General features: G+C 41.7%; 1 protein-coding gene across 2 annotated transcripts; it reads right to left on the reverse strand.

The window, feature by feature from the left end:
* Positions 1–1068: 1068 nt before the first annotated feature.
* On the reverse strand, positions 1069–26985 carry CDH17 (cadherin 17). 2 transcript variants are annotated; one of them, XM_048287153.1, is made up of 18 exons: positions 26898–26985; positions 24240–24309; positions 21465–21563; positions 20669–20806; positions 18880–19018; positions 17526–17684; positions 16661–16860; positions 14179–14310; positions 13175–13325; positions 12258–12473; positions 10901–10977; positions 9440–9631; positions 7982–8226; positions 6124–6254; positions 4974–5210; positions 3025–3141; positions 2802–2918; positions 1069–1923 (listed from the first exon to the last, which is right to left on the reverse strand). In XM_048287153.1, the coding sequence occupies exons 2-18, from the start codon at positions 24282–24284 to the stop codon at positions 1817–1819; spliced, it is 2502 nt and encodes an 833-aa protein (XP_048143110.1). In that variant the 5' UTR covers positions 24285–24309; positions 26898–26985; the 3' UTR covers positions 1069–1816. The 2 variants fall into 2 exon arrangements, with proteins under 2 accessions (XP_048143110.1, XP_048143111.1); XM_048287154.1 differs by lacking the exon at positions 26898–26985 and having other exon boundaries at positions 24240–24567.

A 26985-nucleotide genomic window follows, 5' to 3' on the forward strand; every position in this document is an offset into this window, starting at 1 on the left:
AAGACTCTGAGGATGGGGAACTTTTTTGCTTGTCTGAGGAGCTCTGCTTTCCACCAGTCTATGAGCAGCTGGGAGAGGGCAATGTTAGTCTGGGGACAGGGACAAAGTCCTGCTGTCAAACCAGCCCTGAATGTAGGTAACTGAGGAAAGAAATTTTTTGACTCTTCTCCTGAAAAGAAATTGTTCAAAATAGGAGATGCACTTGAGTAAACTTAGCAAACAGAAAGATAGGTCAGGGAGACAGAGCAAAGTGGAACTTCTGCACATTTTCCCTGTCTTCAGATAAATCTGTGTTGGTATACACAAGTACAACGACTCCTGAACTTTGGCTCCTTTATTTATAAAACAATATACTAATCTTAATCCCTGGACACACTGACGTAACTGAATGTCATACTTTCCAAATATAATGGATTGCATTCCCATCATAAAATAAATACATTCCAGCAGTGAGTCCCCCAGCAAATAACAGAGCTCCAACAGCTGGGGAAGCTGGGGCAAGAGGTACAACAATTGGGTTGTGTTGCTGAAGCCCAAAAGCCAAGTTTTTGCTGGCAGCATTCTAGGAAAACCTATTATAAATGAAATGCTACCAAAAAAGTGCTCTTTTCTTTCTAGTTCTGTGCTGCATGCAAAAACCATTAAAAAAATCCTGGGTAAACAAATATATTCTTTTCCATATGACCTTTTCTTGAATGTTTTCAAAAGTATATTGTCTTTTTGGTTTAACACAATATTTGTCAGCTTTTATTTATAGCTTAAAAGAAAAGCCTTCCTCAAACTGTCACCAAAAAATGCCCTTCTATAGGCATGCTGTCAAGAGAAAGGCTTTCTTTCTCTGAGTGTCACCCTGGGTTCAAATACATTTTACTCTAACTAGGATAGAAGTGGCTCCAGCAATCATTGCATCTTGTATCAGCTGGACACGTATCTCTCTGGCCTAAGAGCCATTTTTAATCTGTATTATGTGAAAGTAAGGGTTAAATACAGTAGATAACCAAGCAGCAATGGTTTGCTCTCATGCACTCTCTCCTTTTTTATTTATTTTATAAAATAAGCAGGCACTAAAACCTTTAAAGAACATTTTTATTCTTATCTAATGTGTAGGGGGCAAGAGCAATATTTGCAGCAGTATGATAAAACAGAATATTACCCAACTCCATATGACTCGGCATGGGGTTTTTAACTTGGAAATTGTAATGAAAGGCCATGGTGCTTCACAAACTGGTTCTACTCTGTGGATATCAAAAACAAAAAATTGGAAAGTCACACTGCTAGTAGAAATTCAGCATAATGAAAGCAGGCATGACCCAGGGCAGATTACAAATTGCAGTAAGTTTGGGACCTCCTTTGCTGAGAGTCAGAGATTCCTACAATTTAATGGGATATCTTCAAATGTAGCACAGGACTTTATTCCCCAATCTGATATTCAGTGACTTACTGAGTTGGAAAGATACAAATATGTGCAGGTTGACAAAATGTAGTCCTCTGTAAAGTCCATATTTACTTCAGCTGTCAAATGAAGAAGACTGGTCCCATGTATAGATCCCTGAAAGAGCTCAGCATTTGGTGTTGTCATGAGTTAACACTTCGGTCAAAGCTGACACGCTTATTAATGGCTGCTGCTGAAGGTTACATATGTTTCATGCTTTGTGACTAAACAGTATTAGGTACAAAAGTGAGGTCAAACCCCTGGGAGTCAACTTTTGCGTGTCTTTATCCTCAGTTTGTGATAGTATACGTTTGGGCTTCGGAAGCTTCAAAGTTCACTCATTCACAACCCAATGGGCAGTTTTGTCTCTTGATGAAACAGTCATTAAGCCAGTCTGTCAAGTTCAGCTTTATCTTTTGCATCTTTGTGATCACCCTTTTCATTTTTCTCTTTGTATTTCATGTGGCAAAAGACAGCCCCTAAAATGACACCTGAAAAACAGAGAGTGTTTGTCTGTAAAGGGAAGAGAAAACTTTCTGAAAAGATGTACCAGCAAGGGCCGTGACACTGCGCTGTAATATCCACAGTGCTTTACCTCTTGAACAGAAGCAAACAGCTTTGAGGAAGAACCATGCAGCCTCGGACCAAGAGCATGGATCCGAAGTGCTGCTGGGCAGGATCAGATGCCTTGGGGCTCAGTGGCCTTCCCCCAAGAAGAACTTTTCCTCTAGGATCTGACCAGATGGCAAAGTGTCTATTTTAGCCCCCCTCCCTTTAAGCAGTGATTTGTCATGTTTGTCTTGAGATGTAGTCCCCCTTTTATATATATATATACATATATATATATACATACATATATATAATGTATAGCTTGATCTTTTAAAATCATAATGAGCTCGTTACACTGAACATAAATTTATTTCCTCTTTATCAGTGTTAGAATGAATATGAACCATGTAAACCTACAAAGCTGAAATAGGTGAATAAAATGATAACTATAAGCTACAGGTACAGATATTTTAAGTAGGAAGCTCCACTATTTTCACTATAATCTGGATGCCCACTATAATCAGCTCAAATCCCCTGACTGGCAGAGGGCAGTAAGTATCAATGAAGTGACAATATGCTACAAGTACAGCAGTTTCTTCTGTCCTAACTGGTTGTTGTGCCATTGGATGTTTCTCTTATGGCCAAAAACTTAGAAGTTTGCAACCACCATGATACACAATCATGGGATCTTCCCTCTTTCACTCATTCTGCAACATGCATGACAAATCTTCACCCAACAAGTGAACTAGTGTCAGAAATGCAGCAGCACCATCATATCTCAGCAATCTGGCTTCAAATCAACCAAGAAGTAGTGACTTACCAATGATGAGCAGGACCCCAACTAGAATCCCAATTGCCTGCCCAGGGGTTGGCCAGGAGTGCTCACGGTCTACTTCTATAAAACATGAATTTTCACTGGAACACTTGCAGATGCTTACTGCAAAAGGAAATGCCATGAGGTTAGTGAGAAATTTAGTAGTCACATTTGGTTATTTATAAATGTAACTGCTGTCTTGAAATTAATAGTTCTGTGCATAGAATACCTTTAAGATTCACTTTGTTTTCCAAAGGAGGTTTTCCATTGTCGTTAAGTATTATTGGAACATTATACTCCTTCTCTTCAAAGTTAGCATGTTTTGGGGACAGGTAAGCGTGAGTAGCTGTAAGTAGGAAATGGGACATTCATGTCAGCACAAGAAAGAAATTGAGTTCAACATTCAGACCAGCTGCGAATATTCTTTTTTTAAAGGCTGCTTTGCACATGATAGTAATTCATGTTTTCCTCTATGTCTTCCAAGATCTCATTGGTTTGCAGATATTAAGTAAAAAGGGAACATCTAGAAGCCTAGTCTGGCTTTCATCATAATATGACTATAGAACTTCCTTCCTAATTTCTAGACCAGGCCAAATCTGATCTTGGAAATGTAGTAGGACACACCATCCTTCTAGTGACCTTACACTGTCACATCTGAGACTCTTTAAAAACTGGAAAAGGTAATAATAGCCATTGGAACCAGATCAAAGGTCTGTTGATGTAAGTATCTTGTCTCCAGAATAAATGGAGATTACAATGAAAAAGCAAGCATGTATTTTATTTTCTCCTAATGCACTCTCACCCTTCAAACATTTTCAGCTCAGGGACTTCTTGAGTAAGATGTAATTTCTTTCTTTGCACTTGTAGAAAATTTCTGCATAGACAACACCCTATTACAGCAAGTTCCCGAGTCAAATACCTCCTCATCCTATCTGCACTGGAAATAACTCCACAAAATTCACTTGAGGGTCCCAGGTTTGTTTATTGGAAGAGAGAGCAAAGGATGAACCTTTGGCCACCCTGACCATAGCATTCATAATTTTATATCTTTCTATTGTATTTTTTCCCTATTGTCTTCCAAGATAAAAGGTAGTAACTTACTTTGCTGCTACACTTTCTTACATCAAGCCAATCTATGACTCTGATTATCCTTGTCACACTATATAAACTTGTTTCCTGTTATACTGAATTTTTATGGAGATAGAGAGACTGGAGTTCAAAATGTCAACAAATTATGGATTTATACAGGAGCAAAATGATGTCCTCAGATTTCTTCTCTGGTTGTTTCCTGGTAATTATCAATATTTGATCTGCTTTTCTGAACAGTGCTGATAAATTGATCTCACATTTCCCTGGAGCTGCTTACAGGTCTCCTTCATGACTCATAATGGCCAGCTCAGCACCCATGATTTCAAAAGTGAATTTCGGAGTCCAGGATTCACTAGCACCTGCCAATTTTATTGTTCAACCAACTCAGTCTTGGAAGAATGTTCTGAAATTCTTCACACTTGGTTCCTACTCAAATAACTTTGTATAATGAGTAAACTGTGCCTCCTCATTGCATAGACATCTGTCTTGAGTTATGCAGATCCCAGCAAAAATCTTTTGAAAAAACACAGGTGAACTCCCTTCACTGCAAGAGCTGACCATTTACTCCAAGTCCTGAATTTTAAATTACTATTTATTCTTTCATAACTTTAAATTTGTGGTAGCCCAGCTTTCTCTAGTGGCACAGTTCATCGAACATATTTTATTAATTCAGACAGGCTCTATCAGCCAAGCACATATTCATGTGCTTACTGTCCCCTTCAAAGAGCTCCATTCAGTTTGTGAGACAGGACTTCCTTTTGCACATGAAATGTCAGAAATGTACATTTTGCAAACTGCTCTATTTCTTTTTCAGCAGTGATTCGTGTTCATTAAACACACATACATTTCATTCTTGCATGTTGCTTCTCTCAAAAATACTCATGAAATTATAGCCTGCAACATACTATGTTTTATCTCTTGCAAAAAATAATTAATTACTTTGGTGTTCTCAACAACCTATTTTTTTTCTACATGGAACACTGGATTTGCAATAGTAAGAGTGAAAAGTTCTGAATTCTGTAGTTCTTCTTATTTACCAGAGTAGCAAGTGAGTCCCGTATCATTGTAAGAATGGCTGTATTAGCTTACCATTAAACGTTGAGATTTCCCAATTATTTCTTGTATTCATCTCATTCGCAAGGGAGAAAGTAAATTTTGAATAAAATAAGTGTTCATCAGCATCAGTAGCTTGAATAAGAGTTCTCTCTCCTCCACTGACCGGGTAGCAGAAGAAAGCAGGATAATCCATAGCTAATTGTGGACGGTTGTCATTCACATCACGTAAGTGTAGAATCAAGAACACTTTGGATTTCTGAGCTACATTATCTGTCAAGTTTAAGAGAATGCAAAGTTACATGCACATCTTGGATTTACGCTCTGGGCTCTTTCATTTGCAGCTGTCATAGAGGTACACCATCAGGTATGCAGTGAGAGGTGGTATTCTGTCTCAGGATGTCCTGAGGGATTTGTGGTAGCTGCCACTACTTTTTAACAAGCATGGCTTATTTATCACCAGTTCTTGCTAACTACAGAACACTAGCAAGGGAAAGGAGGCAGGTTGTATGTAGTAATCTGTCACATCCATCATGTCTGGCAACCAGTCACATCCAGGGACCAGCGCTTTTTGGAGCACTCTTAAGCATGAAATGCTTTGAGTTTTCCACCCCTCTTCTACATACAAGAAATGCAGGTCAAAATTGAAAGATCCTAATGGCTGGAACTAGAAGTCCTAATATATTTCAGACTTAATAAAGTATTAGTTTTAATTATAATAAAATGAAATTCTGTAGAAGGTATACAGGAATACAGTATCATACAGTCACCTCAGGACAGAAAGTTACAAACTACTCTCCAGGTATGTTTTCAGGAAGCCTAACCATGCCTAGGAGAAAGACTAAACTCTTCATAGCTGTAGAGAAAAAAGTGGCAGAAAATATTAATACTGAAAACAGTGAAGAAATTCTAATCTTCTCTTTCTGTCATGTGGCTCAAGAAAAAGACCACAGCCGACTTCATGAAAGCTATTTTAATCCTTGTTATCTACAGCATCAAGATTTCTTCAAGAAATTTAAAATCTTAAGAAATATATACTTCTAAGGATACATCACAGGATGTATATCCAAGATTACATGTTCCAGTACTTTTAATGAGTTTAGTCATGGTAGGTATAATAATTCCTCATAAAAGAGTAAGGACAGGGGATTCCTCTGTGTGTATATTTAGTTGTTTCATCACTTACTTTGCTCTGATGCAACAACCTCTATTGAGTACATTTCTTCTTGTTCTCGATCCAAAAGGGAAGCAGTGTATACCTGCCCAGTGGCTGAATCAATTCTCAGCCATTTTCTCACGTCACCTTCCAAGGAGTATCTTTGGAAAGATATAGGGGAAAAAAATCACATATACTATTCCAAATCAGGAAAAGATTCTGACAAAGCAAATACTTCTTTGTTGATTTTATGCAAGCAGCTTGATTACAGTTGTACTCCAAGAGAGGGTTCTTGAAAGACTCGCAGTACTACAGTGCTAGAGCCAACCAGAAGAGATTGACAGAGGAAGAGAGGCCAAAATCATCCAGAATAAGCGTGAGAGCAGAACTATGGAAATGCCACCACTACTCCAGCCTGTGTACTTGCAACTCCACTTTCCTTTTAAGTGGGGAACCTGGGATGGCACTGAGCTTTTAGTCTAGAACTGTGATTTGTCCAAACCCCATGTCCATCTCACCCCATCACATTTCCCACATCTTGGTTTTGATTGGGGAACAAGCCAAGGGCTGGGGGACAGAGGGACCAGCCAGGCACCCTATTGTGGATCAAGAAGGCGCCAGGACCCCAAGGTGAGCTATGGTGATTATCTTCTGCCAGTGTGGAGCAGCCTGTAACTACCACTGGGGCAGCCTCGGAACAGAGAGTGCTTTAAGCATCACCACATAACTGCATTTATATCATTGTTTAAAAAAATCACCAAGGTCTCTGGGTATTTACTTATACAAATTTAACCATGAACATATGACCCAGTTAAAGCACAGGCACTTGCTTGAGTAGAAGTGACCCGACCTTCTCATTCAATGTTTTTGTTCTTTCAGTACCCTTTACAGTAGAAAAAGGGTGCTTGTACATCTTCTATTTTTTATACTTTTTACTTTATGCCCTTTAACCTATTTTTAGCAGAAATGTGGTTTATGTATATCTGAATTCCTGACATCTGTCTCTGTCATCATCCCCCAGAGCTTCTGGACTATGTGGCTGACTTTCAAACTGGTTTGACAGAAGGCCAAACATGATAAGTTCCCAAAAGTTAGGGACAAGTAGAAAGCCAGATGAGAAATCTCTGGGAATAAGAATCCACAGGAGGCCTAAGAGTCATATTGTGCAATTCCATTAACCACTTCATGTTTTGCTGAATTTTAGTTAAATTTCAAAAACTGTTTGTTTTGAGTTGGTCTGTTCAGCATTCTAGCTGGGAATTGTACAGCAAAAGTCACAAATAATTCTTCTATCTGACTCTACTGTGTAAGGTACATTTACACCATGCAACACAGCACAGAGCTTTGCATCCACAATAGAAAGAGGTGTGTCATTTCTGACAGCTAGGAAAGAAAATGAATTAATTTTCAATTGTAGACTTGAGGTTGTGTATTTTGGTGGAGAAAAAGTTGAGGTTGTGTATTTTGGTGGTTTCCTGCATGACATGAAAAGCAGCAACTCTCCTGCTGGTTCAGGGGTACCCAGTATATGCTTCATTTTATTGTTAAAGGCGTTATTGATAGGGAAACCTTGTTATTCTCAGACCAGCTCTACCTTTTTCCTTGTGATATAAATTAGCCTGCTTCCCTTGTGGTTTTCTGTTTCAAGGCTGATGTTTATCACAGCACAGAGAGAAGTCTGGTCAGAAAAGCACTGCCCAGAAGTCTGCTGCAGGTGGGTTGCTGGCCACCACCCCACCACACATCCACCTTCTACTAGGAGATAAGACTTCTGTAGAAAAAGTATTTTCCCACGTGCCAAGTATTGGGCATATTTTCCTTGCACCTCCTTTAGAACAATTTTTGAAACCTTAAATTCAATTAGTTAATGACAGTCACTTTTTTTTACCGTACAGAATCCCCTTCAGGATCATAGGCCTCCACCGTCATGACCAGGGTATTGACAGGAATGTCTTCAGACACTTCTGTTCTGTAAATTGGCTTCAGGAAAACAGGTGGCTCATCCACATTTGTTACAAAAACTTTAAATGTGGTAAGAGAGCTTGAGTTGTACTCCACACTTGGCACCAGCGGTTCAGGGTTTGTGGCATTGATCACCAGGTTGTACACAGGCATTGTTTCAAAATCAAGAGCCTGGATGAATTAGAAAAAAAAGGGGTCTTGAAGCAATGGCCCTGCTGCTGTGGGGAGCTCCAATGAGAAATTAGAAAGTCCCCCTCTTCTCAAGGAGGAGATTTCACCTCAGATACAGGCAAAATAAGTGGGAGTTGTCAGGAGAAAATGACACTCGGAATGGTAAGTTTAAGTGAAACCATATGCCTGTTTAGAGGTCTCCTCACTGAATTTTCTAATAATGTTGCCACCTGCCCAACTAAGTTTAATAACAATATCCTGTTTACAGAAATAGTATTTATAGCTCTGTATGAGAAGGCCTCAAATGACCTCCGGGTGCCAAAAGTCATGCAAGGGTTGTTACACCACAGAGTTTCTCACAATTGCCTCCTTGGGAAAAAATGAGGCTGAGGCTGATCCTGAAGATGGTCGACCACACACTGCCTCTGCCTGTGCTTGAGCACACGAGCTGGATGCACATTATATGGCACCCCTTGAAAATGAGTAATGGGTTTTCTGGACCCATAGTCCAAGCATCTTCGAGAAGGCTAATTTCAAAGGGAGAGCAATATTGCTATTGAAATTCATGGATGCAGCAGAAAGTGTTCCTTATATGCCTGTCTCCAGCATTCAGCATATGGGCTGTACCACCTGCTGCAGCACACGCTGTCCTTGGCTTTGTCACAGTAATGTTTCCCTCAGCAGGAACAAACTGCATCTCCATGCTGACATTGAGTCGTGCTGGCTGCACTTGTACTTCATTTTGCACAGGCCACTAATGGCCAGAGCGACTGCAGGGAGGAGAATCTGCCCTGTCACAGCCCACCACTACCACCACAGCCCCTGGAAGCATTAGCTGGCTTTCTCTTGTCCAGAAATGGTGCTGCAAAAGCACTCAATATCATTCTTTTTGTCTCTATGGTGCATAAAGACCTACTTCATTGGCCAGAACCTGCTCTGCTGGAGAAGCAGCCAGCAGCAGAGCCAGTGGAGGGAGCTGGTGGTGGTGGCGGATGGTGAAGGCACAGCAAAGGCAGGAGGATTGGTGTGTGTGAGCACTGCACAGGCACAGAGCCTGAGTCCAGCAGTGGAGCCTCCTGCAGTCTGCACCATGCTTAGGGTGTTCCCACCCCACCACCAGCCAATATTCCTCCCCACAAATCATTACCAGGGCAGATACTGTGTATGACAAATAAGTGACACTAAAGGAGAAGAATATAATCCATCTATTCACCTTGTTAATCTTGACGAAGCCTCGGTTTGTTTCAGAGTCTGTCTCTATGATGAACGTGTTGTTTGGATCTCCTTCCTTCACTTGGTAAATGATGAGGGAGCTCCCTGTGGCAGGCTCATCTCCATCAGTAGCTTGAATTTCTAATATCACAGTTCCTATTGGGATATTTTCTGCCACAGTCACATTGTTATACTGAAGAGAGAGAGAGGTCATTGAAACATGACATACCCAGCACCATTTGTGGATAAAAACTTCAGCACAACCACAAGCTTGCGACCCACATACATGGATATATTTTAATCCCCAGCAGCTACATGAGGGAGGGAAGCTTTTTAGCCACACATTTATCATAGGTGATGGGATCAGTGCCACTAGTACAGCACCAGTCCCAAATCTTTGCATCCTCTGTCAAAACCAGCCCATGATCATGCAGCAGGGATAGTACAGCTCCTCTGCACCCCATGAGCACCCTGGCCACTCACTGTTGAATATTTGATTGCTTCATGCACCACAGGCTGTTGCCACATTGGCATCCCAGCTCTGCTAACTCTTTGATGTGTGCCCTCGCCCAGAAGCGTCACCTTGAGACCAGGTCCTGGACCAAGACCTTGAGGTGAGATGGTGCAAAACCTGCTATGCAGGCACCTTGTCTGCATGTGAGTGTGCTGCCATTGCCACCAACAGAGAGCTGGGCAATGCAGTCTGCAAAGCCCAAAAACCAGCACAGCTTCCCCAAAAGGACACCTATTCCTGGTGGGCCAGGCAGTTCTCCTGAGCCCACCACCTACACAGCCTGCAGGAATGGTGGGAGCTGGGAGACCTCTGTGTAGGTACTTCAGCCACTCCAGTGTCTGTCAGGAGGCTTGGGCCATCTGGCAGAAGTCACGAAATGTCTGCAAGTCTCTGCCAGATGCCAGCACCTCCATCAGAGGAAAAGGCAAGAGCCTGACACCAATTCTGAAACCAGGTATGTTTTTGGGCATGGATCACAGGGCCACTGTTTCTGGTCAAACCATGTAGGGATTTTGATTCCCATTCACCTTCTGGCTGTTTTGGATACACTAGTGCTGTGTTTGTAAAGGTGCTCGGGAGATGCCAGCTTTTTTCCATTTAGCTGTTTGATTAATTTTAAAGCCTTTTCTTCCCCCTTTCCCTTTAGAACTTGCATTTCTGGAATAAACTGCTTTAATAGAATAAGTTCTTTCTGTACACATAGTTTTCCATTGAGAAAATTACCATAGATTTCATAATTAGCTCTTAGTCTGTCTCCTTGCTCACTGCCTAGATAGAGCTTATATGCAGACTTGCAGCAATATTCTGCCTTTATTTTCACTAGTAGTTACTCTGTTATATGTTCTGTAAACAACTAGTTTCCCATTGACATTCTATAGACATTGAAGGCATGCTCAAACACTTGTCAAAAGTTATTGGAACACCCAAAATGGTGTCAAAAATACTCACATCTGAGTTTTCAAAGATGGGAATTTGATCATTGATGTCGATGACATGTACTTCCACGTCACAGATTGTTTGGAATCCTGCATGGAAAGAGACAAACAATGTCACACCAGCCATTCTACTGAAAATAACTTTCCTCCAGATGGGTTCACTGTGAGCAAAAAGCAGCACTGCCAGATTGTCCAATCTAAGCACTGAGAGAAGAACTTACCTCAGATATCTCTTAGTCAGTGACAACCTCACTCTCTATCTCACCATCGATCTTCCCAATTTCTTCAGCACTGCCCCATCCTGTTTCATTTCCCTCACTTTTTAAAACCATATCCATTTACCAGGATGATGATATCTGGGAATTGTGTTAGCCATCTCAGTATCACTTTTCCATGTCAAAAAGTAAGCCCTGGGTTGTGATGCTACCTTGTCTTCTTGGCAGGTCATCAAGCAGCACCATCAGTTTTGCTAAAGGCAGACTTAAACTTCAGATCCATGTAAATCTAATCGCTACCTGAGCAGGGGCACCCTTAGCAATGGCAGGTTGTGATTTTAAAAGCATAATATATCTGGTCATGTGCTATCCATATATAGATGGATTTTAGTGCTTTATGAACATACTTCATGAGCTGAAATTTATGGAAAATTCTAAACAACATTGTTTGGGTGGAATTCAAATAAGCATCCAAAACAAACCACCAGCTTCTCCTTCTGCAAGGTTTTCCATCATCTGCCTAAATGATGCCATTTCTTTTACAGACATGTCACACTACTTTTTTACATGCCTGTTCCTTCATGCACAAGTTTTGCCTGACTCTTGGGTCTCCAGCACAAAGCTTTGAGCTTTGGTATGGAGTTCGATTTCCTTTCCATTCAGTGAATCACAAAGGACTCCTGGGAATTTACATAAGGGACAAGATTATTTTTGAAGTTTAATTTCAGCCTAATTTTCTCTTAATGTTTTAAAATATTATCTGGACTGTCTGAGCAGCTGTGTTTAATTTCTTGATTTTTCTTTTTTTTTCAGTGAAGTCCCTTTGAAAGACCTGGGGGAAAACCACAGTCATGATCTCTTCATTTTTTCCTCCCTGTGGAAGGAAATCTCTTACTGAAGTACTTGTTAACAAGCTTCCCAGTCTAGCCACACTCTGTCCTAGAGCTGGTTGTCTTCCATGCTTGCATTATGAATCATGATTAATCTCCCTGCATCTCAAGAGCAGGGCAAGTACCATGCCAGAGCAAGACAGCTCTCAGTGCTACTGTCTGTTCAGCAAATCCTCCTTGTCTCCCCACATCCCTTGGACACTGAACACAAGTGATGCCAGTGTGAACAGAGTTATTCCAATGTATAACAGCAGGCTTTACATACCTGGATCTGACACCAGGACCTTCAAGGAATACTTGGCTGAATCACGCTTGCTTAAGGAACGGCCAGTTAAGTGCAAATTCCCAGTGTCTTGCTGAATATAGAAGAGATTCTTTTCAGGAAATTCAGGTTCCTGACTTTGGATTTTGAACTGCAGACGAGAGTTAAGGGTGTCCTCCTCATCCATGTCCTTAGCAAACACGGTGCCAATATGACTTCCTGTAGCAGAGTAGAGATCAGAGTCAGAGAGAATGCAGTGGTCCTGTTTCTCCACAGAAGTACACAGTGACAACTGTGACACCAGTGCAAAGAGTAGAGCATCAATAAAAATGAAGCTGCATGGAAAACACTGAAAAGGACACAATCATTTCACTTCTGGGAGTTTTTCCTTTAGCATCCCAACGTGCTGGTTTTGGGGTCAGGGCAGTTCAAAAGACTGTAACAGCAAACTCGTCAGTCCTGAAACCAAATGACTGATGTCAAGGCTTAGGACAGATTGTGGTAATGGTCCATTGAAGTCAAAGGCATTATGCTGGAGGAGCAGCTGGCTGAGGAAAAATGGACTCATACCACTTTAAGAACAGTATTTTTTTTCTATTAGTAATAAAAGGGATGTTTTTCTTTACACAGTCTAAGCAGTTATCCAAAACTGTGGTTGTGGGAAAATGCAGTTTTATGTTTTAAATGAAACAGCATTTTTAAAGTAGGTGTTTAGAGTCTGTCCTTCTCAGGTTATTGAAATCCTTTCCACATGAATTACTGAAGGAAAAACAGGGGGGTTATTTGCACAGAAGAACATTTCTCTAGGGCAGCCACATTTTACTCTTTGGGATCAGAATGTCTAGCTTTATTCACACACAGCTGGAAACAACAACAGGACTGTAATGAGGTGTTTAAATTAACAGAAGCTCTTTTCTTACCTCCAATTTCATTTTCTTGAACTTCAATTACGGTGAGGGCCTGCTGGCACACAGGGGGATTGTCATTGATGTCTTCCACAATAACTTGAATTTGCAAAGGCTTATCCACCAGTTCTCCCTTGCTATCTTTTGAGACCACGAAGAACGTATACTGCAACAAGAATATAACTATTAGATGGTTTGAACGTCCACTGTGACAGTATTTTGCATTTAAGTATGTAACTATGGGAATATGAAATATCCTCTCATGAGTTTGTTCAGTATTTTCACTCTGTTTAAATCAGAACTCTTCCATCACCCCTTACTTTCTGAGGCCTGAATTCTCAAAAGATTTTAAAATTCCTTAATACTTCACTCCACGGTGTCCTTACTCTTGCAAAAATTTAGGACAACCAGGAATATCTCATATTTGCAATTTTGCAAATTCATCTGTCACATACGGAGAGAGAATTTATCCAGCATATCTGGTCTCTGACCTATGCTCTGCTCAAATTTCCTCCAAAAACAGAAGGGAACAGAGGATTTTCTGTCTAAAAGACTCCTAGATGGGTAACTTCAAGGTAACTTTACAGCTGCAAATCCAAGTTAAATTCTGCTTCTGGTGTGTAAAGATACCTGAGGTCCCCGAGGTCTGAAGTAAATCTGAAACATCCAGATCTCCTGCACTCCACAAATCCCACCACCTACCTCTTACTCGTGCACCTACAACCCTGCCATAGCTGGTCCATGTTGTACACTGTACGTATGCTGTGGGCAGTGTTTGCTACTGCCAGACCCACTGTAGGGTCAGAACCTGAAGGCAGTTTACAGTGTAGTAGTTGGATGAACTTTCACATCTATCACATCATTTCCAACCAAAAGTGACAAGAAACAAAGCTTTTATGTATTCTCCCCTTCCCCGTCCCCCTTCTTTTCTATTGAGCTTTCTCATAGTTACTCCCACACCAATAATTAGCTTTCTGCTATGATGTCTGCCAACAGTGAAGTTTTATGTGTTTACTTACAGTATCCTTTTCTTCCCTGTCCAGTGGTTCAGTCACATAAATATCCCCATTCTTACTGATGGAAAATGGGAGCCTCGGCAGCTTTTCTTTTTCAAAAATGCCATAGATTACGTCTGGTTCATTTGACTGCACCTAAAAAAAACCCAAAAAATAAGTCAGCAAAGGAAGTCAGAAGTGTAGACTGATTTAACAGGGATCATTTCTGGACCACAAACAGAAACAATCGCATTCCTGTTAGCTTCATAAACCAGAAAATTAACAGTTTGGCAGGCTCTTGGGATGAACTGCAGAAAATCAGACTGATAATCTGCCCCTGCTCTCTGAATTGTGTGGTGAAGCCACTTTACCACAGTTTCTCCATCTGTCCAGATGGGCTACAACACATATCTTTTTATAAAAGGGTTTTGGGATACGGAGATAAATAGTGATTATAGGAAAAAAAGCATTATTTGCATTTGAATATCTTGATACTAATTATTTCCATCTCCTTACGCTGTCTGTTCCTGCCTCTTGTTTTGTTTTATGTAATTCAGAGAAGTGGAAAACCAAAACAACACTAAATTGGGAGGAGCTGTCAACTCCCTCCAGGACAGAGAGGCCCTGCAGAAAGACCTTGATAAGTTATAGAGATGGGCAATCACCAGCTGTATGAAGTTTAACAAAGGCAGGTGCCGGATTCTGCACCTGGGATGGGGCAACCCTGGATGTACAGACAGACTGGGGAACAAGAGGCTGGAGAGCAGCGCCACAGAAAGGGACCTTGGGGTCCTGGTTGGTGGCAAGTTGAATGTGAGTCAGGATTGCCCTGGCAGCCAGGAGGGCCATCCGTGTCCTGGGGTGCATCAGGCACAGCATCACCAGCTGGGCAAGGGAGGGGATTGTCCCGCTCTGCTCTGCACTGGGGCGGCCTCACCTTGAGTCTCGTGTGAAGTTTTGGGCACAACAATATAAAAAAGACATTAAGCTATTAGAGAGTGTCCAAAGGAGGGCCACAAGGATGGTGAAGGGTTTGGAGAGGAAGCCTTAGCAAGGAGCAGCTGAGGAACTTGATTTGTTCAGCCTGGAGGAGACTGAGGGGAGACCTCAACATCCTCACCAGGGGAGGCAGAGGGGAGGGCACTGATCTCTCCACTTTAATGACCAGTGACAGGGCTTGAGGAAGCTCAGTTGGGGGAGGTCTATGTTAGATACCAAGAAAAGGTTTTTCACCCAGAGGGTCACTGGGCACTGGAACAGACTCCCCAGGGAAGTGGTCACAGTACCAAGCCTTCACAAGTTCGAGAAGCATTTGGACAATGCTCTCAGGCACATGGTGTGACTCTTGGGTTGTCCTGGACAGGGCCAGGAGTTGGATTCAGTGATCCTGATGGGTCCCTTCCAATACAGCATATTCTATGGTTCTGTGATTCTGTGAAAACAAATACCTGCCACCTATCTGTACATAGGTATATGCACACTCTACATTCACCAAAGCTTGTGATGCAGGATCTCTTCTGGGGTGCTGCACATTTAAAATGAAATGAAGTACACAGACTGTCAGATTAATGAAGGAGTCAGTATTAATGTTTATATTCTATATAGCAGCAACTGCATTTCATTTTCCCCTAGGCAGAATCAACATGCCATTGACTACCACACTAAATTTATATACAAGTCACTCCAAAATGGGTGCACCCTTCCACATTAGTCTTCCTTCCACCTGTTTTTGCTCTGGACTTCCTTGGGCTGTCACTGAGGCCAATGGGAATAGCACCAAGCCAGTTACTCTTGTGAACAGGATCCATGGAATCCTGCCATGTTCAAGGGTGACAGCATTGGGGGTGTCATTGCCAAGGCATTTTTCAAAGTCAAGTATTTCTGAAAGGCTGTTGGACTGTTAGTTAATATGTACTCATGTATTGACTGCTATTGGTCTACAGTTATCAGCAACATATTTTGTGCTTGAACTGTAAAAAGAGGAATACTGTGGGAATGCAGGATGTGAAGGAGGGTGTTTCAGTCTTTTCTAGGTACTTTTGATGTAGAAATTGTGCTGCATGATACAAAACTGGTCACAGCAGGTGTCCCTGAGTGTGGGGGACTGCCTACAGCAGGGCTGTTGTGGAGCTGGTCCCCTGCCCCACTCTTCTGCAGGTGGAAGAAGTAACCTCAAAATAAGTTCCAACAAACTCATGGTTTGCTCAAAGCCTGGAGGACCTGGGACTGGATTATGCTCCCAAACAAGATCAGTCACTCTAGTGTTCATATTGACTGTATCTCAGTCACCTTCAAACTATTAACTTTCATACTAACAAAAAGTCAACGAGACCTCCACTAACAATCATTTCCACAGGATGCCATGTTAAAAAAAATAACTGTGAGGTGTCAAAGCCCTTCTGAAGAACCTGGTGTTGAATGCAGTGAGGACACCTTCACAGTTAGTGGGGAGGAAACAATTGTGTGTCACAAGAAGTTGTTCAGGGAGTGTGGTCAAGGAACCTACCTTGCTGATGTTGACAGGGTGGGCCTGGGTTGAGTTTTCTTCGATGTGGATGGTGGGGGGAGCTTTCCACAGGCTCTCCCTCACAGTGATGATCACATCAACACTGCTGGTGAAAGCATTTGTTGTCGTCCCTGCCATGTCCTTCACAGAGACAACAAGTGTGAAGGTGTCCTGCTTTTGAGGATCCAAGTAATAAGAGCCTAGAGACAGAGCAAAGAGTCAAGAGAAATGACACAGAGGCTGTGGGGGTTGTTCATCTGCCCGTTGCCTCCAACATGCACTGTGGTTCTTTAACTGCTTCAGACTGACTCCTTAGATGGTCCTTTGTGACAAATCTCAGCAAACCACTTCCTCTGGCTCCTCTGAACAATGCTGCATAGCATCATGTGGATGTAATCATATGGGGCCTCTGTGCTGTGGTCTCATTTTGTGCAGACGCATCACTGAACAGCCCTCACCCCACTTAGGCACTTGTTCAGCCCAACAGAGTAGATGGGTGTTTCTAAATCACTGCAATTTAGTTGGGATCACATGGCCAGCTGAGTTTTCTCTGCATTTTTCATGTTACTGCTTTTGGGTTTCTAGATTTCAAGGCAGAGAATTAATTCCAAGATATCTCATAGTGAAGGCCAGAGGATCTGTCTCTCTTCTCAGTGTACTTTTAAATCTCAATCTCCATTTCTGCTAGCTTCCCTTGAATTTCGTGAGACAAAAAACAAGTTCGCCAAAACCAGGGCTTTAGTGGAGAGTGTCCCACTGACCACATTTATTCAGAATGTAGCATCAGACCTGTGTTGTTTTTTTGTTGCTATGCACACCCCAGAACTCATGCTTGCTCTTTGCAAGCAAGAATCTTTTTACATACCTGTCCTGCTTGGTGAGATTGCTCCAGTTACATTATCAATCTGGAATAGCATTTCTTCATAAGGGTTGGGAAAATGATGGAGAATGCTGTATGACAGATGTGCATGGGGAGTTGTAGGATCATCGCGGTCAGTGGCATGGACATACATGAAGGGCTTGCCTGTTTGGGTTGGAGAAGTAACAGTGGTAAAAGAGGAGACTGAACCCCAACAGATAATCCATTCAAGCAGACCTCTCAAGCCAGGAAGGCAACTTACGAGGAGCTACCATTGTTCCGTAATGCATCTCTCACGGGAAGCCATATGTAGAGGTTACACTGCTGTATGCCATCCCACAATCAACCCTCCACCAGCTCTGATTAGTAGGATCACAATAGGTGTGAAGACCAGTTGATGAAGAAGGTGACAGAGTTAAATCAGCATAGAGCTATCTATCACACAAGAGTGCCTGAACCCAGAATTAAGATCACTGGTGTCTCTCTTTAAGGCCACTTTGTAGTTCTTACACAAATCACTTTAATCCAAAGCACCTTGATAAAAGTGGCATACAGCCTGAAACACAGATATAATTAAAGAACAATCATACAGTGAAAAAAAAGTGGAAATACGCAGTAATGTAACTCAACTTTTACCTTTTGAGCACCAGTGCAACATTCAAAATCTTTTTGACTTGGATGCAGTTAAGAATACAGTAAGGTGTTTCAGAATGATTTTCTGACCCCATGGAGGTTTACGTGCACATTCTTTAGCAAAAGTTTCTTCTTGAGTCCATAGTTACAGCGATAACAGCTGTATGAGTCCTTAGTTTAATTTCCAAGACATCTCAAACTGCTCTTTGATACTTGCATAATTCCTGGACTGGATCACTGCAATCCATAATCTAAGACTTCTAACTGCTAAGGTTCAGCTCATGTTCTAAGAAGCATCAGTCATGGTGAGCACATACCCCATATCTACCCTGGCACTTTATTTCACAGATATGTAAAGATTCACATAGCCTTAGCATTCCCTTTCTGTATAGTGTTTGGTAGCCTTTAAATTTTAAACCCCTTCTAGCATAAGGGAGTTGTTTTCAGTGCAACGGAGAGAGCAGCAATATTTACCTGTTATGTGATACTTGCAAAAAGTACTAAAATATATTTCTGATTGCACTCATCCATTTACACCACATAGTGGTCACCTCTTTGCCCTTTCATTATATTATAGAGGCTTTCATCCTGATTTTGTACAGTCCTATGGGAAGGAAAATGGATCATTTTCCATCTTATATAGCACCCACTTTACCTTCCTGCTTAATTTACCTACCTTCCTATTACCTATAATATTATTATAATATTTATTTATGGTGATAATTACCTGGACGGGAGTTCTGCCTCACTACTCCAAAGTACTTTGTCTGGTTAAATTCTGGTGGGTTGTCATTGATATCCTCCACATATATCGTAACAGCATTTGGACCTTTAACTACGGTTCCACTTTCATCCAGACTTTCCACCTGATTTGAAAAAAAAAGGAACAGCAAAGAAATATTTTCATGCAGATAAGTTAAAAGGCATAAATTAATATCAGGATGTCAAATGCCAGGTCATTCTCACTGTGATTGAAATCTGGTGAGAGCCATCACTGGGTAGTTCCACATACAAGGACAAATTTGCCACTGTAGCTCCCTGACAAAGTTTTGCCACAGTATATAATGCCAACAAAAAAAAAAAAAAAAAAAAACCCCACTCCTGCTTCTGATGACCCCTTTCAGAGGACAATTTCCCACTTCCAGTTTCAGCAGACTACTTGTATTTTTGCACAGCTTAGAATTCATCTTTTTCTTTAAACAGAAATATATACTTTCTAACAAACAAGGAGAAAACCCAACATGATATAGCATTTATAACTAATTGCTATTATATATCAGGTAAATAGCTTGCTATAAGGGTTAGTAAAGAAAAATCAATTCTTATTTCTAATTACTTTTTTCCAAACAATTCAACTCATTTTATAGCCTTCTTTAAAGCACCAAGTGTATATCTGTCACACTTCATTTTGTTTGCACATAATAGATAAAATAATGATTATTTATGCATAACCAAGTATAATTTTTTTGTTTTGTCATCACTTCTTGTTTATAAATGATCCACATGCTTAGAGTTATTAACTTCTGGGTCTAGAAAATTGTCCTCTCTAATTCCAATCCAAGGGTGCTTTAGAGCTGAGACCATGAAACCATGAAACCTGACGTGTTAGACTTTTAGAAAGACAGCTAAGTCTAGCTAAAAGAATCATCATGTACTTTGTCTGTTCAGATATTGATCCTCTCATGATCATCTACTTCTCAGCTGCTAGTGCCTCAGAAAAAGACAATATCATTTTGGACATAGTTTAAGAGCACAAGGCTATACTGAGACCCAAAGACTGTCTATCCACTGCCCCATTCTCAGTAGTGTTTACACCAGTGAGATCCTCATGAAAAGGGTGTAATAGCGCACAAAGTTCTTTTGTCCCTTAGAGTCTAACATCTGCCAAACATCTTTCTGCTGTTATCTGACAGAGGTTAGATCTGTGCCTCTCTGCCTAAATGTCTTTTACTCACACTGTTTCACAGAGTCACAGAATATTCTGAGTTGGAAGTGACCCACAAGGATCATCAAGTCCAACCCTGAAATGAATGGCCCATACAGGGATCAAACCATTATTAGCACCATACTCTAACCAACTGAGCTAATCTCAGTTTGTCACCAGATATATTACAAGCTTTCTATATGATTACATCAGTTTATTTTTCCACTCCAGACATGGAATTCACCTTATCAGTCTTCAGGAATAACAAGAGAAACTCATTCATGAGGCTAGATTTTACTTCAGTCAAGTATTTCCATCATATTAGGAGCAGTAAAGGGTTGGTGCTGGCATCACAATTTTTGTTTTCTCAACATCGCCTTCCTCTGCAAAGGAGCATTTTCCTGTTCAGTCTTTCAGAACTACAAAACCGTGTGTCTTCCAGCAAATCTTGATATTAAAAATGAAAAAGCTGCCTGTAAACTTAGGCAAAACAAAGAATTCGGAATTTCAACAGGTTTCTATTAATATCAGGTTTACCAAAAGAGGGTGAATGTGAATACTTCTCCCTTCCTATTTTTCATTGAGTTTTTACCTGCAGCTTGTGCACTTGTTTGGTCTCCCAGTCCAGAGACCCATTGATATACAGGATGCCTGACTTCGGCTCGATGTCAATAATTCCAGCTTTTTCACCAGATATTCTGAAACTCACAGCAGGTGGCTCAAGTGTGAACTACAATGGCAAAAAAAAACAGAGGGAAAAATCATCTCTTTTTTTCTGCATTTTCACCATAATAAAAATAATTTCATGCCTTTGTGACTTTTAAAATCTATTGCAAACAGTGTGTTTGGCTGGGAGAATGATATTCCAGAGTCTGCTCAAACAAATCTGCTCTTGTCTGATCCTCAACAGAGGAGTTTTCACATTATTTCCTGAATGCTGCAAGAAATCCCAACTGCAGCTTGTTTCCAAAGCAAACGTCTGCTTAGGACAGGGCTTTGTCTGAGCACAGGAATGGAAAAAAATGACACACATCCTCCATTTGCCTGGGAGCTGGATCTGTCCTTCTGTGGTTATGGCTTTGGGAGGAAAACCTCAGAGTCAAAGGAAAATGATGACACAAGTTACATGGAAAGAAATTCTCTAGGAATGCCGATTTTATTAATCCCTGTCTTAGAATATTCTCTTAAAAATGTGTTTGGGGGGGGTTGTCTCCTACTCTTTGCATGTAGACTCTTGAATTCCCATAGAGAGGAATTAAAAATTAATTTCAGATCCTCTCAGGGGATTGTTCTTCCCACCAGCACAGAGGACTACGCTCTGTATGTGGTCTCTGTGTGCAGGCTATGGGGTTTTTGACCGGGGTGGATAACACGAGACACTTGATCACCTGGTGAAGGATGCGTGGACCCCCTCCTTCGTGAACAGAGAAGTCCGTGTCCTTCAGAGGCCCACTTACAAGCAGGCCCTCCAGATTAAGCCACATAGCCTGTGTGAGAGAGAGAGAGGGAAGAAGGAAAGCAGATGAGGGATGTCTGCTATCACCACACACAAACAGCAGCTCTCCATCACTGAGCCTCCTGCAAGTTATTTTGCTATAGAAGAATGGTAGAGACTCCTACAGGTTTGCACTGAACATCTCCAGCTTCTTTAGTGTACGTAATTTTTAAAAGAAGTTTGATTTATTAATTAATTTGAGAACAAAGACTTGTGCCCTGACCTTTTCTGACCACTATATAATTAAATGAGATTGGATCTGCCTTCAAGAGCAAACAGAAGAATAAAATAGATGAATGTAGACTAAGAGCAAAAAGGGAATTCATAAAATTATTGCTGGATCACCTCTGTGTCCCCAGCAGGACCATCCACATCCCATCCAGAAGCCACAAAGTCCTGTGACAATAAGTGTATCTGGAAACCGAACATCACATCTGGGGATGGGGAGGAGCTGTGGCTCACCTTTTGTAATTTCCCCAGTAAATTCAAATCTTTTTTTTGTATGGGAATGAGGTGGCCCTCCCTGGTTCCCCTATGCCACCCCCCTATGCCACAGCCATCTGGGCAAGCCACTTGAGCCCTGTGCCTTCACATCAATTGCAAGTGAATGCAAACCACAAAGAGAACAAACATGTCCTTCTGATCTTTGGCTTTTACCTGATGGCAAAAATGTCATACAAATCTGTCTCAGCCTCTGTTCTCTTCCTAATGGCTAGCAGTGTCTTAACATAATGGTTTTTTCTGCCAAATTTTTATGAGTTTTATTATCACACACTCCCCAATGCCCATAGACCTCCACACTCCTGCCCTAATATTTCAGGGCTGTTCTTGCTTCCAAACAAAAAAGCAAAGCAAAAATCAGCCTCTCAGGGGAGCATTTGCACACAAGAAAATTCACACTGTGGTTCAGATAATTGACCTGTTTCTTCAAAGGCCAGACCAAGCTCCCCCAAATTCCCTCTCTCAACCTCCTATCTTGACAACACTGAGGAGCTGCCTGTCAGAACTAGGGCTCCATTATTTGTCTGCACAGGTAAAATTTCTTTTCTCCCACAGTAAAAATTAATTTATTTTGCTTTACAAATTTAGAGTATCATTGCCACCCTGTCCATCACCCCACAGAGTTGAGTGTGTGCTCTCTGCTGCGTGACTTTTCCTCTGGATCTGATCCTGTTGCTGCTGGGACAGCCATTCAATCTCTCACAGAAAAGCACAGTCTGCATATTACCAAGGGAAAGCTTAATTCTGGCTATGACAAAAACACAGCTAAGTTCAGCACAATTTACCCTAAAGCACTGCTCTGTGTGTGTGTGTCACAAGTGGTGTTTCAATAATTCCATATTCCTCCTAATAATAGCCAGAGATACTGCCTCCCTCGCCTACAAGGCTTTGTGACTCCTTTTGAAAATGGGAAAAGCAGAGAGCTGGGGAAGGAGAGGGAGGGGTGCTAGTGAAAACTAGTGTCAGCAGAAGAATATCAAGAAATGCCATCTGATAGTTATGCATCCAGGAAAATTCACTTTGCAGCTACCTTTTAATATTTTGCCAAATGCTGACTGCTGGCCTCTGCCAAGGACCCTGAATCTGACCTGCTATGGCTATTCCCATGTCACACAGGTTGGCACAGCCTGGCTCCTGGAGGCTTCTCCCAGGGCCATTTTGTGGACAGATTTTTCTTTATCATGTTCCCTGCCATGGAGGAGCAAAGGCTGATGCTATAAAACCCAGCAAGTTCAAAGTGCAGCCTATGAAACAAGTCAACGATATCACTTCTGTTGATTAAAATTACTTTATGTGGACCATAATTATCTCCAAATATATTTCTACAGCATGAATCACTACTCAGGAACTGAAGGGGGAAGAGGTTCTACCTCTTGGCCCATATCCATTGGCATCCCTTCTGAAGACGGCTATAATTCTTGCAGAGTGGCTTCATGGGGGGCCAGCACTGCCACAAGCAGCCACTTGTGATATGGGAAGTGAAAAGGAGGTGCTCACTCACCCCTCAAGGTCTCCATATTCTGAGACATTTTTTACTGAACTTGAATTTGACTCATTTTTTCAATCTTTTCTGTTAATTTCAATTGTGAAGTAGAAGTCACCACTGCTATAGCCTTTACAAACATCAGTAAATCTATTGAATTTAATACATAAGGTCCATAAAGAGTATAATTAATATATTTCAGTTCCAGAAAATCCTTTGAAAAGGGATTCACATAGACCAAATAATGAGGATACATATTTAACGGGAAGTTTATAAACTATGAGCTGTTATGTGTCTTAGAATACATTTAATATGTCAGCACATGTATGGATTATAATGCAGAACACATGATACTCATGTCTTCACAATTTGGTGATTTGTGGCAGTATTTTTAAATCTTTAATATTGGAAACGGGGATATCTAAAGAGGAAGCAGAAGCAGACACAATAAGGAAAATGGTGACTTCTAAGATTTTTGAAGTATTTTTCCCTAATGACTGAGATGTCTTCTTAGCTTCCTGTGGGGTCACACACATGTTGCGGGGACACACTCCCACACTCAGAGTTACAGCTGCTCTGCTGGCACCACTGCCAGCCTGACCTGCAGGCTGGCACACCCCACGGAGCTCAGAGGCTCGCAGGCAACCTTTGCCGTTTGCTCACAGATAAACAAAGGAAACTCACCGAGTGAATGAGAAGCAGAAATTGAAGTCCACACAGCTTAAGCATACTGGAATATGCTTTGCTTCAGCTCCTGCAAAGAGATTACAGTCACTTTAACCCCATAGAGTTGGCCCAGTCGATTTGCAAACTAAGGCAACAGCTGAGTTTTCCTGAAGCTGCAGGGAGAGAGCTGAGGAGTGAGCCCCGAAGGAGCAGGTGCAGCTCTGCCCGTCAGAGGCGAGACCACTGGTGTCCCTGGAAGGCTGTGACCATCAGGTCTGCACCTAACAGTGCAAGAGATGCAACATGAGAGCCCCAAAGAGTTGTCAAAGATTGAACAAAAACTCAAGCCGTGCAACCACACTGTTACAATGATTCTGTCACGCAAACGCATTTTCATTTCTGCTGTACTGAAAGCAATGAGGCGTTCACAGGAAATGCTATAACCACTGGACAAAAGTCTTGCAGAGACTATCCTGAGGTCTCTGTCTTCTGGTTCCAAAAATCTGCTTCCTGCAGATTGCAGAGGCAAAGGAAGTCTAAGGTGTCTGCACCCCCTAAAACAACATGGCTACTGGAAACAAAATTTCCAAGTCCAAGGAGCACTCTCTGCCTCAAATTTCAAAGAAATGTTGAGCACACACTTCTGCAATTTGTGTTAACATCCTCCTGAAAACTAGATGGCTTTCTCAAAATTAAATCCTATTTCCTTACTGCTTCTAGATTTTAACAAAGAGCATGAGGCCAGTTCTGGAAAGAGGTGAAGCTGGCGTATTGTGCTACTATCTTCAGTGGTGCTTCATGTTATATGGCTCAAACCTACAGGTATCCTTCCACAGCTCTGTCCCATGGAGGCCCCCAAGGGGAAGAACACAGTGTGGAGGCACAGCTCCCTCTAGATGCCTTCCTGCTTGTGCTTCCCATCACACCATTTTCCACCCTCCTTTTCTTTCCTCGATAGCTAAACGAAAAGGGAACCTGTAAATACAGAAATTGCTACCCACACTGCTGTTCTCTCCAGCACACATTCATTCTAGGACATGCCACAGGACTTTATCATCCAAATCCCATTCTGAGCTGGGTCATATTGTGTGTGCAATTACACCCTTTGAAAGTACTGGGCTCTTTCCTTGGGCTGGAGCTGTCTGTGTGGGTACTGGAAGAAAATAATACGATACACTTTTGAAACCAGAAGTGATCAGGAAAATCATTAAATTTTTCAGGGGCCAAAGGCTGAAATTGAGTGCCCTGTAGCTGCTTGGCTGTGATGCCTCCTTAACAGGTCCTTCATAGCCTCCCTGAAGCCAGAGGAAGTGGCACAGGCAGGGCAGAGAGAAGGAGAAGACACTTTGAACTCTTGCTGATATTCTGGCAACACAGTCAATGAAAATTCTTTTAGTTCGTCTACCTGTACAACAGCCTCTCCCCTCCCCTCCTGCTGCACTCTTCTGAGTATATTGGCCAGTTTCAGCTGCACTTAATAGCCAGGTGGGAAGTTCAAAAAACTCATTCCTTATTAATTTGGGGTGGCAGGTGGGACAGAGTACCCAAGGTGTGCCCTCTCCATCCTGTAAGGCTGCAGTCTGTGCCCAGGGCCTCCCTGCAGGGTTTTTTCTGCCCCTCTGGAGGAGGTACAGCTGGAGGTGCCCCTTTGCCAGCCAGTGGTGCAGGAACACCAGGAAGCTGAAAATACTGGGGGAGGCCATCAAAAGGGAGGAAAAATCGTACGGGGTGGTCTGGGGTACCAAACCCTACATTCAGGGAAAAGAGAAGGAGCAAGATCTACTATGGAGAGGAGGAAGTTTCAGGAAGGGACACATCCAGCCCTACTTTAGGGGACAGAAAATGCTGGAAAATTAATTCCTAAATGTGGCTTTTTCATGGCCAGGTTATCCTGTCCAGATCTGACTACCAAATGCAGCAGTGGAAATGTAACCATTTCACAATTTGCATGACAAGTGCCTTTGATGTTCCCTTCTCTTTAAACATAAGCATAATTTCCTTATGTCATGCCATTTGCGGTGCCTGTTGCAAGTCTTGATCAGTCCTTGAACATTAATTTTTGGCTGGAAACTCTTACGAAGTCTCATGAAACATCTCACTGCCAAGGACCAAAGCCCCAAAATCCGTACTCCTCTGTCACTCAGAATAGAGTTCCAATATACATAGATTCATACAAAAGTTTTCAGCAATAAGCAGTTTCAGGATTAGAATAGCATCAGCTTAACTAAAAGCAGCTTGAGATCTGGCTGAGGACTGGAGCCATATTTTCTCCTTCATTTCTTAGTTTCATCTCAGTGCTATATCCCTAATAATCCCTCACAGTTCCCATGACTGAAGAGAAATCTCTAGGATAACCATCATACAAATATTCCAGCGACTTTCAATAATAAACATTCAGAGAACAAAGAATATTCCCGGAGGTTAAAGATCAGTAACAATCATGAGTATTTGGTTCCATGGAAAAAAATATTATTTTCTTTAGTTGATTGATTTCAGATGTTCAAATTCAGCAAAGAGAAAACAGAGGAAATTGATCCAAATCAAATATAAACCAGATTAAGCCTTAGCACAGCAGTCATCCATTTTACAGGGACAGCTGACACTGCCTGAAAATCCTTTAGCAAAACCCTTGCTTTTAAAATCTTTCTGTGAAATGTCTGTTAGATCATCCCTTACCTGTAACATGAAAAGCTTATTTTGCTCTAAAAATGCTTCTTTCTTTCAGCTGTGGGAATCACCTTTGCACAGGTTGGTGATGTCTGTC

The sequence above is a fragment of the Corvus hawaiiensis genome, chromosome 26 (genome assembly GCF_020740725.1).
Source record: "Corvus hawaiiensis isolate bCorHaw1 chromosome 26, bCorHaw1.pri.cur, whole genome shotgun sequence".
In the NCBI taxonomy this organism is placed as follows: Eukaryota; Metazoa; Chordata; class Aves; order Passeriformes; family Corvidae; genus Corvus; species Corvus hawaiiensis.